Raw genomic sequence first — 18,759 nt, forward strand, 5'->3', positions numbered from 1 at the left:
ATATTTAAATTTTTTGGTCATTTTATTTTATACTTCAGTTTTCTTAGAGGCTCTCAATATATCCTTAATTTATCAGAATCTACCTCAGATTTATACTGACCTAATTCCAAAAACATAGAAACTTTACTCCTCTATAGCTCCATCCACTTCCTTCCCTTTTACACTATTACTGTTATTATTACTGTTACTCTATATGCATGTGTTTTATATATGATACAAATTGTTATAATCACTAGTTTATATAATCTTACAATTTTTAAAGAAGTTGAGAGGAGAGGAATATATATTCATAGTTGTTATATTAACCATTTTATTTACCCTTCATTGTTCATTTATTTTTTCTAATGTCTTTCAGCTAAACTCTTCTTTCGTTTTCTTAATTTTAATTTAATTAGCCAACATGTAGTACACCATTAGTTTCAGATGTAGTGTTCAATGATTCATCAGTTGCATATAACACCCAGTACTCATCACATCACATGCCCTCCTTAATGCCCATCACCCAGTTGCCCCATCCCCTCAACATCTCCCCTCCAGCAACTCTCAGCTTCTTTCCCAGAGTGAGGAGTCTCTCATGGTTTGTCTCCCTGATTTCTTCCCATTCAGTTTTCCTTCCTTCCCCTATGATCCTCTGCACTCTTTCTTATACTTCACATGAGTGAAACCATATGGTAATTGTCTTTCTCTGACTGACTTATTTCACTCATCATAATACCCTCCAGTTCCATCCACATCAATGTAAATGGTAGGAATTCATCCTTTCTGATGGCTGAGTAATATTCCATTGTATATATGGACCACATCTTTATCCATTCATCTGTTGAAGGACATCTCAGCTCCTTTTATAGTTTGGCTATTGTGGACATTGCTGCTATGAACATTGGGGCGCAGGTGCCCCTTCATTTCACTACTCATTATTCATTTCCTTCTGTAGCTTTGACTTCACCTGGTATCATCTCCTTACCCCAATGCAGCTTTGTTTCCACTGGTCTCCTTTGCACTGTTACTGTCACATTACATTTCTGTAGGTCACAGGCTCAACAATATACATATGCTTATGAAGTTCTTTTAATGTCAGTCAAGTGAATAAAGGAGAAGAAATACACAATTATATTATCACTTGTGTAGATAAAAATTATATTTACCAGTGCTTTTGCATGTATGTACATGATTGCCAATTACTATCTGGTGTCATTTACTTTCAGCCCGAAGAACTCCCTTTAGCATTTCTTGAAAGGCAAATCCGTTGGCAACAAATTCTCTACATTTGTTCATCTGGGTATGTCTTTATTTCACCTTCGTTTAGGAAAAATTGTCTTGCTAGATATGAGATTTGGCATTGATCACTTTCACTTTCAGCACTGTAAGTCACCCTCCCGCCTCCTGGATACCGTTCATTCTGATATGTCTGCTGTTATTATTGATCTTTCCTTGTCTGTGATGAGTTATTTTTCTCTTACCGCTTTCAGGATTTTTTTTTCTGTGTCTTTGGCTTTCAATATTTTGACTAAGAGGTATCAGGGTGTGGATATCTGGGGGTTTACCCCTTGATGTTCACTGAACTTGGCTGTTTATTAATGTTTTTCATCAAATCTCTGGACACATCTTCAAATATTTTTTTTTCTGCACCTTTCTCTCTCTCCTCTCCTTCTGATACTCACATTTCATTGATATTGGTCACTTAATTGTGTTTCACATTTTCCTGAGATTCTGCCCTTTTTTTCCCCTTGTTTTTCTCTTTTCTTCAGATTACATAGCCTCTATTGATTTATCTTATGTAGCTGACTTTTTTCTGGTACCACAAATCACTTGTCAAACCACGTAGTGGGTTTTTTTTCTTTTTTCATTTTGGTTATCATACTTTTCGACTCCATTTGTTTTAATAATGTCTCCCTCTTTATTGATATTCTCAATTTCGTGAAACATTGTCATTATACCTTCCTTTACTTCTTAGAAATAGTTTCCTTTCGTTCTTTGGAGATAGTATGAGTGCTTTGAAGTCTATGTCTGTTAAATACACTATCTGGTCCTCTTTGTAGAATGTTCCTACCACTTGTTTGTCTGTTGTTTTCCTGTATATAGGTCAGCCTTTGTTACTTCTTCATAGTTCTCATATTGTTGAAAACTGGACATTTCAGATAATATACTGTAGCAACTCTTCATATTGATCTCCCCTTCCTTGCCCAAGGACTTGTTTTTGTTGTTTGCTTGCTTATTTTTTACTTGATTTTGGCCTGACTAGTTCTGTGAAACTCTGCTACAGCACGTACTCCGATGCTCCCGCACACATTCTTCTCCTATCGTCTTATCTCGTAGCCTGACTACCTAGGTAACGTGGACTGAGCCAAATATTATACCAAAGTCCCCTAACCACTTAGCATTTTACCCTTAGCAACGGTGGGGGGGGGTGCGTGCCTTGGAGGCTCCTATCACAGTTCAGAGTTTATGTATTTTTCCCCACATTCAGCCATGAAGGCGCTAGTAACTTGGATTTTCTCTAATTGCATCTGAGAGGGTGTAGCCATGAACATGCACACAGCTTCCAGACTTTCAGGAATGACCGATATTATTTTTAAGTCTGGCTTAGCAGTTGTTCCTGGGTCAAAGTAGCTTATAGTTAAATCCATGTTTTAGCAAAGGTGTGATTAAGACTCTTGTGCCAGTGAAGCTTCTTGCACTCAGTTTCGATGAGTCTGTATGAGGTTTGGAGCATGCTTTCATGGGGTCCCATATCTCGCTCTGCCTGCTCCTGGGTGCGTACAGCCTAGCACAGGTGCACAGCCTTCCTGATTCCAGAGCTGACTTTGATCCCTGAAGGGCCCTTCTCAGCTTCCTTTCCTTAGTTTCCCATGGATGCCTGGAATACAGCTTCTGCAACAGTAGACTGGGGAAATTAGGAACGTCAGAATCCTTCCTCCGCTAAAGTAAAACCATAACCTGAGACAGAGCTGCAGGGAGAGCTCCATCTTCTCGGCTGTCCATGCCAGGGATAGCGATCCCACGACACAGGGTTAGGGTGGCTGCTAACGGAGTGGGCCGTGGTTCCAATGCCTCACTGAGTCCTGGGACGCTCTCTTAAGTGCCTTTATACCCTCAGGCCAACTGCCAGAGACTTTACATGAATATTTTTGTATTTTTGTTATATTTTCCACAGTTAATTGCTGTTTTGCTGGCAAGCAGACCCACCAAACTCCTTGTTCTGTTGATCTAGAAGGCCCACCTCCTTATTAAAGTAATCCTTCAGGTAGTTTCTAGTTATAATTAAGTAATTTAAAAAATCCTTATGTTAACATTTAACAAAATAAAAGCAGAAATGTTGGAAATCTTCATTATAAACACAGCTTTGAAAAAAGAACATAAATTTATATTTCAGTTGAAACAACAAAAAAGTTTTAAATAGAAGTATAGAGACGTGAGTAAGAACTTTATTTTTTTCTTCTAAGTCTGAAACTCGTGTCCTCAAATAATCAGAAACCATTTTCAGCTTAGGTCACACTAAAGTATAGCGTGAACTCTCTGGCTAGTGTCACCTGTATCACTCCCCACAAGGAAAACACAGGAGCTATCATAATTGTAACTGTGTGAGTCAAATCAGATACAATTCTCTGCTCTGGGATAACGGAACACAGAGTTGCTGTCCATGGTAAAGAACATACATTCCACGGTGTAGTACCCAGACATCATAAATCAACCTCAGGTCTAATTTATGAAACTCCATTCTCATTCTTATGTCTAATACAAGCTGAAAGACATTTGACAGGAGGACAAGAAGGAAAAACAGTCAGCTAAGGGAGACAAACATCAATGCTCTGCATCCACATTCCTGAAACTGTCAGACAGGAGCTTCTCATGCCGGAGAAAAGGGCAAAACAGAGCAAAAACAACAACAAAAACAAAAAACCCCAAAAACTCACAGATTTACTATTTTTTTAAGATTTTATTTATCTATTTGGCACAGAGAGAGAGAGAGTGAGGATGCACAAGCAGGAGAAGCGGGAGAGGGAGAAGCAGGCTCCCCGCTGAGCAGGGAGCTGGATGCGGGGTTCGATCCCAGGACCCTGGGATCATGACCTGAGCTGAAGGCAGACGCTTCACCGACACAGCCACCCAGGAGCCCCCGGATTTACCATGGTTTAAGTAAGGTTCAGGAAATCTTTGCTCATGGTGCTATTTTTAAGATTCATCCCCTAATCCTCTCTACATATCTAAACAAAATAGTCAAGGCTTGTCTCTCCTACACAGCCTCATGCTAAGTCCAGCCAGTCTGCTCTGTTCAGCCCCCTGACTACCCACAGCACTGCTTATTTCAGCAGCTAGTGTGAGAGCTGAAGACTAACTCGAGTTCACTCATCTCTCATGGAGACAGTAATAAATTAAGCCCCAGAACACCTCCCTGGCCTGGCAGCCGCTCTTCTTTACTATATTCCCGACTGAAATGGATAAACCCTGTTCTCCTCAGTCAAGATCGGGTGCTCCCTCTCTTTGGTTTTCCAGGGCAGTAGTTGTCCCGTTCAGTATTAGTGGTACTGAGAAAATGCTCTCCCATGACCTGCTTTAAATTATAGACTTTAGACTCTGTAAATGACAAAAAATGTTTCCTTACTTTTGCAAGGATGACTTTCAGTTTTTACAGATAATCACAGTAATGTAATGAATTGTAAATGATTTTTCCAAACAACCATTTCTTCTATGCCTATGGATTATGGTAAACAGAACATCTCAGCCATTAAATATCAATACCCCTTTCTTATACATCTAGTGCAAAAGAATCTTCGTATCTATCATTATAGTATATGAATATGAAGTCCAAAAGAATTAACTTTCAGCATCATGATTAAGTTTTGTGTAATTTTAGTGTGTAATTAATCAAAACATAATTTTCCTAATATATGATCTAGCAAGGTCAAGGACCATTAGCCTAATTATATTTCCTTTTTATTATGCCAGTAGATATTTTTTCTTTTTTCTTTTTTCTTTTTTTTTTTTTTTTTTTTTTTTGCCATTTACTCAGAAGTATAAAAACAATTTTTTGGCTGGAAGAAAATTTAAAAATAGAGGTTATTATTTTTGCATTCTTTGAATTGATTGGGTATGCTCTACAAATAGTTATGGGAATAGCATCTTCAAAAAATAATAAAACTTTCAACATCTAAAACAAATCCAGATTCCACAAAACCTATGTTTGTCTAATTATAGCTTTGTATTTTGATGTGGTTTTCTATGTAAATACATTTTAAGGCTTGCAATAGGAATGTATTCTATTAAAAACAGATGTTATGCTGAAAGTTACAAAGTACCAAATGCTTATTATGTATCCTCAAAACAAATCTAAATTGTCTTATAAGATATTTCATGTTTCAGACATTATTTTAGTTCTTCAGTCTAGATGACCAATATAACTGTCCAAATCAACCAAACCCCACCCTTGCCAGAAGCAATAGGAAAAATTAACAAAATTAACATCAATAAAAAAATGAGACTTCTGCTACTCAGATTATCATCCAGCCTACACTGAAATATCCAGTGATAAAAGTAAAACATTTGCAATAAATAGAGAATCATGAGTAAAATACATACCCCTTTTTTCTTTTCATACAGGCCAGTAATAAAGCAGCAGACAATACTTGAAGTATAGCACAGATAATTTCCCAATGCCTTATAACGGCAATTACTACCTCACGTAAGAATGTTTGGAAGTATTACATTATACACTTCTGTATAGGAACATCTGGATAACGAATGCTTCTTTTCCCATCGTTATTATGGGTTTTTACAATACACACAAAAACAGCCTTTTTAGAGGTTAGGTCGGCAAACACAATGGAAAGATTGAACAGGACACCAAAGATCTAATTCCTTAACATTTATGTCTGTATTAAATGGGCATCTAACAAATCCTGTTACTACCTCCCCTTATAATAAGTAGCAGATTTAACTATCTATTTTTCTAATCATATTTCCAGAGGCTAAAAGCTCAACAAATATTTAACTATCATGACTTGTTTTTCTCTCCCATTCTCCAGGCAGAGCATTTTAATCTGATAAATAGAAGAAACCCAGAAAGAGAGCCATTTGTGTTGCATTAAATGGCTATACAAATGTCAGTTTATTTTAAAAAAGAAGAGAGATTCTTCTTATTCACTCTTGTAACGTCTGTGTGTAAATTTGCGTTGTGGGTAGCATGTTCTTTTAGAGATTTTTTAAGTATGTTAGACTTTATTTACTTAAGGCATATTTTATAGAGATGGCTCCTTTTTGTGTCACGGAAGGAATCAAAAGGAATCACTTGACCTGTGGTGAGTCCTGTAAGGACTCACACAGCCACCCAGGCAGATGGCCCTCGTTCTTAGTGTTTGCAGAAGCTATGTGCCTCAAGTTCACGTCTCTCAGATAAACTTCTGTTTAACTGGGCAGATGTCATGCTTGCTGGCATCACAGTTTATGTACTTGTCAAAATCTCTTAGAACATGGAAAATGCTTTCAAAGTATCTTCACATACAACTTCATAAGTAACTCATCATTTAAATATTGAGAACATATAAGGATCAATACAATTCAAATTATTTTCTAGAACTATCGATTCTGGTCTCCAGATAAATAAAATAGTGTACTCACACTTACATAAAATACTTTACATCCACACTTATTACTTAATGATCAAGAGCTTCAGGCTCTGGAGCCAGATGGCTGGACTTTGAACCTGAGCTCGGCCCCTTACTAGCCTGAAACGTTATTTAATCCCTCTACACCTCAGTTTTCTGTACTGTATACTGGTGATAACGATGTCTACCTCATAGGATGAGGAGGATTAAGTGAGTTAATATAAGCAGAATGATAAAAACAATGACTGGCATGTGGTAAATAAAGCACTGTATGCCTTGTGGTTTCCAGGGTTCTTGTTGTCATAATCAGCAGTATTATTACTATTGCTTTTGCTACTACTACAACTGTTGCCGTGTTTACCAAAATATAATTGTTTAAGACCTCGTTTGACACACTTCTTTGTGAGGAAGCTCTATCAATGCTCACTATTCTGCTCATAAACTCCAGTTAAACTCAACCTTTAGTGGAACACAGAAGATCCTGAGGTGACTTGAGATTGTTATCAATGTTAATATTCCTGGATCACCCCAGCAACAGAGAAGAGATTGGGCTAAATGCTTACTAGTTCTAGAGCATTCCTTAATGATGGGCAAGTGTGTATGTATATGAACATTTAAACACAGGCCTCATAAAAAAACTGGTTTTTCTATTTTCCTCTTGATTCCTTATGAAACAGGGTTATTGTTGTTAAGTTAGCAGGTTGATGTTTAATTATGATGTATAAGCTTTACACTCATTTGGTTAAGAACTATGTCAAATCATAGTCTGATAAACACATATACCTTCTCAGCTAATCTCCTTATGTTTTAAATATTTTAAAGAATAAATGAAGAAGTCATCACAGAAACATATATATTCCATGAAAAAAAATAAGAAATGCTTTGTTTTAGGTTCCTTGAGGAAAGGGGGTTTAGAAATACAAGATATCCATCATTACTACTAGACTAGATGTCCAGAGAGTAACCCTCTTTCTCCTCATGCCAGACGGCAATGTGCCCACCTAAAGAATCTTCTATTATCACACTGAAAACGTCTCTTCTGAATGAGTAAAAACAGCACAGGCACCTCATTAAATACCAGTGCATTTGACCACGGCCTTACTTTCAAGAAGAAGACAGATTACAGAAAAATTATTTGGCTATTTTTAAATATTTAAAGAAAAACAGAACTTCTAGCTTCCATTGTATATAAGAAGAATTGCTTGAAATACCTCCATAAACATATGTCAGAGCATTAAAGGCTATTCATTTCACTGGACATGAATCATGAGGTACCAAGATGTCTGCACATACAATCAGTATACATTTCCCATAAAAAAGGGAACTATTTGCATGCATCCTGAACATATATTTTCCTTAAACAAAATTTTAGATGTCTCACGTAGATGGAATGAATAGATTGTTCTTCCAAATACAACAAAGTTAAATAAAACTAGGTCTCTTCAGCAATATATCACTTTGCAGATTTTTCTCTCTCCAACATACAGAAAAAAGAGAAAAAAAGAAAAGAAAAGGAAAAAAAAAAAAAAAACACAGAAAACTTGTCCCTCCAAAACCAGACCTGAAGTGCAGAGCTCAGTACCAAAAGCCAGACCAAGAAGACGCAGAACAAGATTAGCAGGAGTCATGACGGAGACTGTCTCACTAACCATGTTTGAAGCTGAAGGTCAACAGTAGCATCACCATCAACAAGGGCTGACTAGGACGTTGGCACAGTCTCTTACCCACAGCCTGTGAAATGCCTTAATGACAGAGTAAGGTGGTCATGTCGAGATGATGTGCAGGACAGATGAACTGTCCATCTGCCATCTGATGCCAACTAGTTGAGCTTCAAGGTTTGATGACTTGAACATAAATCCTATTTCAATAAGCTAAAAACTGAATATTGTGTCAAATAAGTCACAAAATCCTGGTAACTGGTAACATATGAAGCATCTTCCTTATCTGTGTTCACTGGACAGAAAAAAGTGGTGATGGAAGATGAGGAAGGCATCATTTGCCCTAATGATCATTTCATCCCTAGACAAGAGACATCCTGTGTCACATCTGCCCACTTGCCAAGTGACAGTCCTGGCTGCTTCACTGGCCTTGATATGTGGACTCCACCCATACTCCTTGCCCAGTTTGCCATCTCTGACCAGTCCACGACAGGAGGTATGATTAAGACTAAGTGAGCTACATGCAAATGTACTGTGAACAAGATTTTTTTTTTTAATATTTATTTCTGCCAGAGAAAATGTGATTTTCCATTTACCTGTATTCCTCTTAGCACTGCCACCTTGGCCATACTGATTATTATGAGATGAAGGATTTTCTGGTCTTTAATCATTACTAGGCATAGTCACTGATATTTATAAGGTCCTCCTCCCTCAGTCAGCTGGTTTATTTTTAAACAAAATTTTATTCAGTGCCTACAATATGCCAGGTACTGTCCAATTTACCATAGTCCCTGACCTAAGGTCACTGGGGCCAGCTTTACTACTACAATAAATGATTCTGAAAAATACAACTGCATAATGTTTAGGTTTGCATCATTTTCAGAATAATAGAAATGCCTGGGGTGAGCTGCATATCCACTCAACTAGAGGTTCAAGGGTTCTAGCTGTGCCATTCTAATCCACCCTTCCCTGGTATCCATATGATGGAAGTTGTCTGCTCTGAAATAAACATCAATGGGAACAACTCTGGGTCACACTTCTAGCTACAACTTCCAGGTCAGAGGCAAAAATTCCATTGGTTACCACTCATCTGGGGAGAACAGTCCAGGAGAACAATGGGAACTTGGGGTCTCATTTCTCTCTCTCACTGCCCCCCAAGACTGCGGTGCCCACCCTTCTCTTACTTCCATAAACTTTTTCACCCACCCAGCAAAATTAAGAAATGTAGCCACTTCCCATTTCAGGGTGAAGGATGGATACCAATAGTAATACCTTCTACCTGGAGCTCATTATTGTAGAGCGTTACTATACTTTCCTGAATGACACCCAGGAGAAATTTACAATAACGTTTCATGATCAAGTCCACTGGGTGGATCAGTTGGGAAATGTTTCTTGGAAATTTTTTTCTCCAAATGCACTATTGTTTTTCTAACTCAGGTGTCACAAGCTAGATCCTTTGATCTAACACCAAATAGAGATATTGGTATTAGATATAAGACTCTTCCATATGTCAAGTACAGTGTGAGTGTTCAGTTGGAGTCTAAAGAGTGTCCAATTCCACAAAATACCAAACACATTATAGATTACTAAGGACTGGATTTCTTACTTCCTTATTTTTCTTTGCCCACTTTTGCCTTTCTTTCCATCTGTACTAGTTCTCAGATGAATTTCAATCAATTGACAGTTTATTTCTAGACAACTAATTCTGGAAACAAGCAATAGCTAAAATTTTGGAAATATGTATCCTGAGGCTACAAATAAAATCATCAGGACATTATCACTTAATAGAGACAATTATTTGTTGTTCTATCTGGGATAGTCTTACTTAACCACATGTCCTCAAATTCTAACGCCCACTATCTGATTAAGGACTATGGAGTTTACACACCCTAGAAAACAATTTCTTTCTTTTTTTATTTAAGATTTTATTGATTTATTTGTCAGAGAGAGTGAGAAAGAGAGAGAGAGAACAAGCAGGGGGAGTGGCAGGCAGAGGGAGAGGGAGAAAGAGGCTCCCTACTGAGCAGGGAGCCTGATGCGGGGCTCAATCCCAGGACCCCAGGATCATGACCTGCGCCAAAGGCAGACTTTAACTGATGGAGCCACCCAAGCATTCCCATTCTTTTTCTAATGAAAGTTCATACTTAGGCCCAAAATACTGTCCAATCTCAGGGAACACACAAGTACTCACTTGTTTAGTCTTGGTCTTTGTGATGGTGTCAGAAATAGGTTTTTTCCTCTCCTTCACAGCAGTTTTAGAAAATAATTCCTCAAATTCATGACAATCTATGGATGGCTCTTCAATCTTTTCCCAAATAAGTGAAGCACTGGAGTCTCTAAAGTTAAGCAAAAGACCAATGAAATAGCCATCAAACCAAACTATAAGATAGCATCATAAGCATAAACAAAAATGAAGAACAGAAGGAAAGAAGGGCAAGAAAGAAAAAAAGGATGAGAGGAAGTCAGGAAGGAAAGAAGTATGGAAGGAAGGGAAGACACGGCAAAAGGGGGGAAGGAGGGCAAGAGGAAGGCGACAGGAGGAAAGAATACTTTTTTTTTTTTTTTTAAGACTACCATTTGTTTTATCAACTTGATGAGAAAGTTAAAATACCATCAATACAGAATGAAACCTTTGTCTAGGAAAAATAATTTCCAGTAATTCTTAGTTATCAAGCAAGTCACTGTATAAAAATGTAGAAGAAAAACCCCTCTATCAGCTCTAAAGGCAGGAATGTTTGATATCTCACAATTCCAACCACACTGATCAGCTTTGTGGGTTATGTATGGGTTTAAAAAAGGAATTACTTTATGACCCAAGGTGGCACCCTCCATCTCTCTACCACTCCCCTGCACCCCACTTTTACGTGACTTCAATGACTGCAGATTCAAGTCATACCACCTAAAAAATAATAGATTTTTTTTTTTAAGCAAAGGACCAACAAAATAAAATAACTTCATATAAGGTATCTGGATAAAATGAGTTTGGAGCATGGTTTGAAATGGTGCATGCGTGTATATAAGAGACATGGCAATCATACAAAGAATGAGCTGCAAAGTTAGAAGTAACCAAACTATATAGATTCTTCTCCCCTAATGTGGTTCAGTGAAGAGAAAATTAGTTTTAACAGATGAGAAGGAAGCCTGGTAAATACCCTATTCTAAATGCGTGCCACATCATATAAAAAAATATTCAAGGAATCATGAAAAGTTAGAACAAGGAAGTCCAGTGAAGTTTAAGGAGTATGTTTTGTCTGCTGCTGACACATTTCTCAGCCATGTGTCATAGCACTTTCCCAGGGATCAGGGGACATCAGCCATGGACAATGCATGGATAAGTAATATGCCACTAGCATACCTGGTGGGAAACATCCTTTTATAAATGTCATTCCCAAGTATGATTTTATGACTTCACACTGTGTCACCAATTATCTATAGAAATGCCAGGAAATTCCCAAAACTAAAGGATTTCACACATGGCATGTGGATATGCATATTTTTGCATAGCACATCCTTGAAGATAAAGACCACTGCAAACAAAATGGAATAGTAAAACAAGACTGTGCCTTCAAAAGGATGCCAAAGATATCCTCGAGAGTCAGTCTGTCTTAAGGATTTGACTTATATTTGTAAGCTATTTGTCGGAGTGAAGTTCTGGAACTAGGCAATACAGCATGTATGCTAAAAAAAAATATATCCCTCCATTTTTACAAGATTGATCAGTAACTATACATACACCTACATCTTATACATTGATACATATATGTCATTTGGTTTATACCTCTGATACTTCTAGAGAAAAGCTTAAAATTTTAAATAACAGATGCTTCACTAAATATTAATGTAAAAAATTCTACAGACAAGTTTCAGGACAGTACTTGAAAATACATTAAATTATAATTTCCCCAAGAGTTTTAAAGGCAAACATTCCCTCATATTGACAAACTGCAAAGATGAGCTCCAATTCATGTTACCTTTTACTATGCAGTTGAATTCTCGTCCAGTACAGAGGCTTCATGGGCCGACAAGGTTCTACTGGCTGCTTCCTACTCCCTCTGTCTTGGTTCAGCCCTAATCCAAACAAGCCAGCTGGCAACGGAGGAGGAAGAAAGCCACACACTTGTGGTGCTGATAAAGTGCTACTTCCAACTTGAGCGGGGAGTGTAGGGCCAGATCCAGGAAGCAGAGGGGGTGGGGGAATGCCTGTTCCAGAAGTGGGAGGAGGAGCTGGAACAGATGGAATCCCCATACCTGGCAAAGGAGGAGGTGGAGGAATCCCAACTCCAGGCAAAGGAGGGGGAGGAGGTATTCCCACTTGGGAAAGAGGTGGGGGAGGAGGTATTCCTTCACCTGGCAGGGGAGGGGGAGGAGGTATTCCCACTCCAGGAAGAGGGGGGGGTGGAGGTATTCCCATACCGGGAAGGGGAGGGGGAGGAGGTATTCCCATACCAGGAAGGGGAGGGGGAGGAGGTATTCCCATACCAGGAAGGGGAGGGGGAGGAGGTATTCCCATACCAGGAAGGGGAGGGGGAGGAGGTATTCCCATACCAGGAAGGGGAGGGGGAGGAGGTATTCCCAAACCAGGAAGAGGAGGGGGGGGAGGTATTTCCATACCAGGAAGAGGGGGGGGAGGAGGTATTCCTTCACCTGGCAGGGGAGGGGGAGGAGGTATTCCCTCACCTGGCAAAGGAGGGGGAGGAGGTATTCCCTCACCTGGCAAAGGAGGGGGAGGAGGTATTCCTTCACCTGGCAAAGGAGGGGGAGGAGGTATTCCTTCACCTGGCAGGGGAGGGGCAGGAGGTATTCCCTCACCTGGCAGGGGAGGGGGAGGAGGTATCCCCACTACAGGAAGAGGAGGTGGGGGAAGTATTCCCTCACCAGGCAAAGGAGGGGGAGGGGGTGGTAGCATTTCTGTACCAGGCAGAGAAGGAGGTGGGGGGATGGCTGTACTGGGCAGAGCAGGCCCTGTTGTGCCAGGCAGAGGGGGAGGTGGGGGAACCAACACGCCTGCTGCAGGCCTGGGGCTGGAGGACTCTGTACAAGGCAGAGGTGCTGAGGGTTGGACGCTGTGGCTGTTTTCAAAGGAAGAGAAAACAGAGTGTTGATGGCTGGTTTCAAACTCTGTATGAAGAGAAGGATGGGAAGGTTGTGACCCGGCCTGTCTTTGACTGTCAGACCACGGAAGGGATGGAGGTGGTGGAGGCAAAGTGGGCTGATGTGTGTCGAGCTGGACTGATATTCGCCTTGGAGACACAATCAAAGAAATCTCTGAGCAGAATTTTGTCTGAGGTCCAGAAGGTGAGGAGGGCATAGCAGAGTCTGCACTTTCGGGCCCAGGTGGGCAGGAAGGACACGTTGGCAGTGCATTAACAGAAGGCAGTGTTGGTATCCCACCCTCTTCTGTCGGGGACGTCTGGATCGACTTTGCCTCTAAAATCCTCTGATGGCATACATCCTTTTCTCCTAACCTGAGAGCTTCAAGACAGACACCTTCTATGGGTGCCACTCCATTCTGAGCCCCATGACGGCTGCTGGCCGCCTCCCCATCCAGGGCAGGATACTGCTTCTCCAGCTCAGCTATTTTGGTCCTCAGATCCTCGATGGTCTGTTCCAGTTGCTGAATTACAGTGGCCTGTCCTTCAGACTTCCTGTCAAAGACTTCCTGAAGGGCAACAAAGTTAAATATAGTTAAACAAAAAATAAGGATAAAAAAATATTAAAATAATAAAATAATTTTAAAACTTGTGAAATATATTTGTTTGTTGTAATACGTCCAGAAAGATCCCTCTATAGAAAGATACTGTTAGTATTTCTATGTATCCCCTCCTTTCCACCCTTGGACTTCAAAGTGGTCAACACACATTACCATAAAGTCCAAAAGCCCTTGTTTGTCTAATCTTTAAATGGTATCACTGAAGACAAGTAGACCACTGAGAATAGGGGAAAAAAATTCTGAGTGACAAAACAATTTATTTCCAAGACAGCCTCCTCTCATACCTGCCCAGTAACACTTGCTCTTAAGATGTTACCTAAAGACATTTTAAATCCACAGTTTTAAAAAATTATCACTACCTTTTAAAGGTAGTCACTGAGAGAGTGTCCAATAAGATTATTTGAAATAGCTTCGACATCCATATGCACATGTATCATTTCACTTACATCATGTTTACTGTAATTTTAATCTTTTACCAAAGGCATATCAGAAAGTGATACCTACAACTCTGCACAATTTATAAAGATGTCTGATAACAACTGTGCTAATGTATGGGTCACCCTCACCTCTAAATGGTGTCTTCCTTTCCCAAGGCATAGAATCAACCAGAAATCCTTTAAGAAAAAGAAAATGCTTTGGGGTCAAAAAAGGGGAAAGCCCCATGGATAAATTAAATATGAATAATGGATGAACAAAATGAAAAGAGAAGAGCAAGCCATGGGTAAAGAAGAGAGTAGGAAAAAAGGAATAGGAGAAGGTAAAAGAGATGGGAGGACAAACTCCAGCTGTGTGAAGCTGCAACGCCAGCCAACTGCTCACGCAGACGTGGTTTTGCTCATTCAAGGCTGGACTACAAGGCAAAGAGAATGTGGAAGAGTTCTCCTACTGAGAGCTGTTTCCCCAGAGTGTCCCAGGGCTTTCCATACATGATCCTAATAGGAGCCTCCATTAAGAGCTATAGTCCACAGACACACACATCTATTACCTTCCCCACATGGGAGCCTGAAGCTGCCATTCCAGACCCGCTCTTTACAAACAATGGAAGAATAATTAAGAGATAATACCAAGATTATGTTAAGTGTAAAACTAAACTCATATCCTGCTTGCCCAAGGTTAAACTCTGGATCCAAGAAAACTCTCCAGAAAATAAAAAATAAACTTTTTATTTCCCCTTTATTAAATCCAAAACAAATACCGAACCCATCTGCAATGGAAAAACTGCAGATGAACAAGACAGAAATGTTCTTTCTGTAAATGTATTTACTATATTTACTATAAATGAAGCATTTTTGGTGTTATGCATATATTTGTTAAAAATCTTCAGAGCTAGTTCCCCATCCCTCCCATGGGGAGTAAAGAATGTATAAACTTAATAGTCTTAATACTAACTCCTGTTACTTCTTCCCTGGAAACTCTATTCTTTTCCTACAACATTTAACTTACTTTAGATCAGTTATGATGCATGTTGAGAACGAAAGAGAACCTGTAACTTCAGAGGCATGGTCCTTACACAAGGTGCTTTATTTCCCTATTGTCATATAATGCCACATGGTCCTTACTATGGAAGAAAACTGAAAAGGAAACTAACTTACTTTTCAACTAATAAAGGAATGTAATTCACTTTAAATAGGCAAAAATTTGAGAGGCACTTTTTATTTATTTGTAAATACAAATATTCATACATATATGTATATAAATATATATTTAGATACTTTGTTGCTATTTTTCATCAATGTCTACACAAAAGACTAAAGTATTACAATGCATAGTTTGAGAAATCGTTCCATATATTTTCTAAATAGTCCACGGTAAAAAAAAATAACTATAGTAAACAATATCTTTTTTGACTACTGAACTTCATTCCACTTTCTAATTATGATGCTAGTAATTATAAGAACAAACCAAAAGCCAAAGACTAGCTCCCAAATTAATCCCAATACAACATATAATTACTCAGTACTTCTTCGTTATGCTGGATTAGTAAAATGTATAGATTATTTTCATTTCTCCAGGGTAATCTTAAAAGTAAAAAGATTAGGTGATGAAAGGCACACATGAAGTAAATTCTGGAAGAGCTTTCTAAACTTGTTTCTTAAATGATATTACTGAGTCTAGCTCTTTTTCATCATAGATTTGAATATAATGAAAGCACCATATGACCTATTCTTAAGGCCTTTACTCTCAGGAGCAGGAAACATAATAGACTTTCCTAACACAGAGAAGAAGACAGAGACTTAGACAAAATGCCAAGATGGAGGAATTCATCCCGAATGATAAGGTCACAGCCAGAGATCTAACTGAAACAGATATAAGTAATATGCCTGATGGAGACTTTAAACAACAAACATAAGGATACTCACTGGGCTTGAGAAAAGCATGGAAGACTTTGGGGAAACACGCAGAGATAAAAGAGTTAAAAAACAGTCAGAAATGAAAAATGAAATAACTGATATTCCAAACAGACTGAATGTAAGGAACACAAGAATAGAAGAAGCAGAGGACTGAATAAGTGATGCAGAAGACAAAATAATGGAAAATAATGAAGCTGAAGAAAAGAGAAAGAAGAATTATGGAACACAAAAATAGACATAGGGAGCTCAGTGACCCCATCAAATATAATAACAGTCATATTATAAAAGTCCCAGAAGACGAAGAGACAAAAAAGGGGGGAGAAAATTTATTTGAGGAATTCATAGCTGAAAATTTCTCTAATCTGGGGAAGGAATATAATGAAAGCAATATAAAAGTAAAGGACATGAAGAGAAGGAAGAGAAATAAGAGGAGGAATTAATCCTAAATCATAATAGCCTATCACAATAGCAAGGACTACACTTCTTTCTACATGGATTTATGCTCCCACATTTACAAGCCAAGTGCTCCAACACAGCACTCAAAGCCAATGATCATAGAAGATCATAGTACCAGTGACTGGAAAGATCCTGAGATTTTCAGCCTTTCTAATTACTCATACAGCCAGCAGGAAAAAGGCAAAGAGTATTCCATTACACATGATATACCAGGAAAAGACTTCTTAAATGGAATCAAGACAATTTGGCAGTTATTGTGGATTGACTTTCCCGACCTCCAGCTCCCTCTCCTTCTACATGCAGAAGTGGGAAGAAAAACTACATTTACAGACCCCCTTGCAGTTACATGCATCCAACTAGATGCAGTTGCACAGAGATTTAGAAATTGGAATGAGATAGGAGCCATGCTCCAGTGTCCTTCACTGTTCTGTTAGTGATCAAGAGCTGCTAGCAGGAAGCTGCTCTGGAACATTCCACTGTCCACTCTCCAGTTTCCAATGGTAGCCTCAAAGGTTTTAGCTTCCCTGGTATACCAGTTGTATATGATCCCTTTGAAAAGTTTCAGCCTAGAAGTTGATCTTTCAAACTTTCTAGCCTTTTCATGAAAAAGTTAACTTCATATAGTAAACCCTTCTGTTTAATATATACAGTATGGTTTCTGGTTCCTCAATAAAGCCTGACTGATATAACCATGTACCAATATTTCAGAATAAAATGTGGAGGGAAAAAAAAGGCCCTTCCTGTAAGCAACCTGAGGTAATCTCTAAAAATGGTTCACTGTTCACTTGATCCAGAAAATCTAACAACGTCATGCAAATCAAGAGGTTCAAATTTTCATGTTCACTTTAAGAACACTAGTGAAACCACCCAGGGTGTGCATATGGGAAAAGCCACTAAGTATCTGAAAGATGTCACTTTACAGAAGCAATGGGTGCCATTCCATAGTTACAACAGTGCAGCTGGTAAGTGCGCCCGGGGCTGAAGAGCGGAGCTGGACACAGGGTCAGTGAGCTGGACGCAGGGTCAGTGGCCCAAAAAGAATGCTGAATTTTTGCTGCATGTGATTAAAAATGCAGACAGTAATGCTGAACTTAAGGGTTTATATGTAGATTATCTGGTCCCCGAGCACATCCATGTAAACAAAAGCCCTCAAATTTGTAGAGCTCACAGTCAGACTAACCCATACATGAGCCCCCATTTCCACATTGAGACGATCCTTACTGAAAAAGAAAAGGTTGTTTCTAAAAGAAGAGGAGATTGCACAGGAAAAAGAAAAAAAGAAAAAAAAAGATATCCCAGAAGAAAATGAGGAAACAAAAACTTATAGCCTAGGAATAAATTCAGCATAAAATAAATGCAAATAAAAGTGGTTTTATTTTTAATTGTGGAAAAACAATCCTCTCTTCCTAAAAATAATGAAAAAATAAAGCAACTATGTCTTTATTTTTAAAACAATTTTTTCTCCTAATGGTAAGTATGAACAAATTGTTAGAATTAAAATGATTCAAGTGTTAATTTTCTACAGCACAAACTTTCTAGCAAATGTATATAATACTATGATATGTGACATCTTTTATGAAAAGATGGTCATTTTTTTATAGCATTAGAGAAATTCATCCTTTTCCCCAGTTACCTCTGACATTCCTCTGATATGCAAACTAATCTTTTCAAATGTACATGTCCATTTTCATCCTTACCAAATTAACTAACTCCGTCAGGTACTCATTAATCAATCACTTTTCATGTGATTCAGGTTGTCCATCCCCTTCCCTGACTTCAGAAAATTCTACACCTTCTGCAAGATTAGCAATTTCACCTTACACCGTATTTGGCTGAAAACGTCCACAAACATTGATAAACTGGCACTGCGCAAACTAAAGCATGGTACATGGTCCAAGTCAAGGGGGGGTAGATTTGGGGTGGGGCCTAATTTTACAAGTGGTCAGTTTATTAGAGTGTGTTGTTCTGTGATGTATTTTACT

The 18,759-nt window shown here is 38.7% G+C and overlaps 1 protein-coding gene across 1 annotated transcript in view; it reads right to left on the minus strand.

The window, feature by feature from the left end:
* Positions 1 to 18,759, minus strand: part of FMN2 (formin 2) — a 356,034-nt gene that overhangs the window by 231,770 nt on the left and 105,505 nt on the right. Inside the window, exons 5-6 of the mRNA XM_087859789.1 lie at positions 12,232 to 13,919; positions 10,452 to 10,596 (exon numbers count right to left, since the gene is read on the minus strand). Of these exons, the coding sequence (XP_087715915.1) occupies positions 10,452 to 10,596; positions 12,232 to 13,919 (1,833 nt within the window). The remainder of the gene's footprint in view (positions 1 to 10,451; positions 10,597 to 12,231; positions 13,920 to 18,759) is intronic.

Source organism: Ursus americanus, chromosome 2 (genome assembly GCF_024610735.1).
Source record: "Ursus americanus isolate L20-20 chromosome 2, mUrsAme1.1.p, whole genome shotgun sequence".
In the NCBI taxonomy this organism is placed as follows: domain Eukaryota; kingdom Metazoa; phylum Chordata; class Mammalia; order Carnivora; family Ursidae; genus Ursus; species Ursus americanus.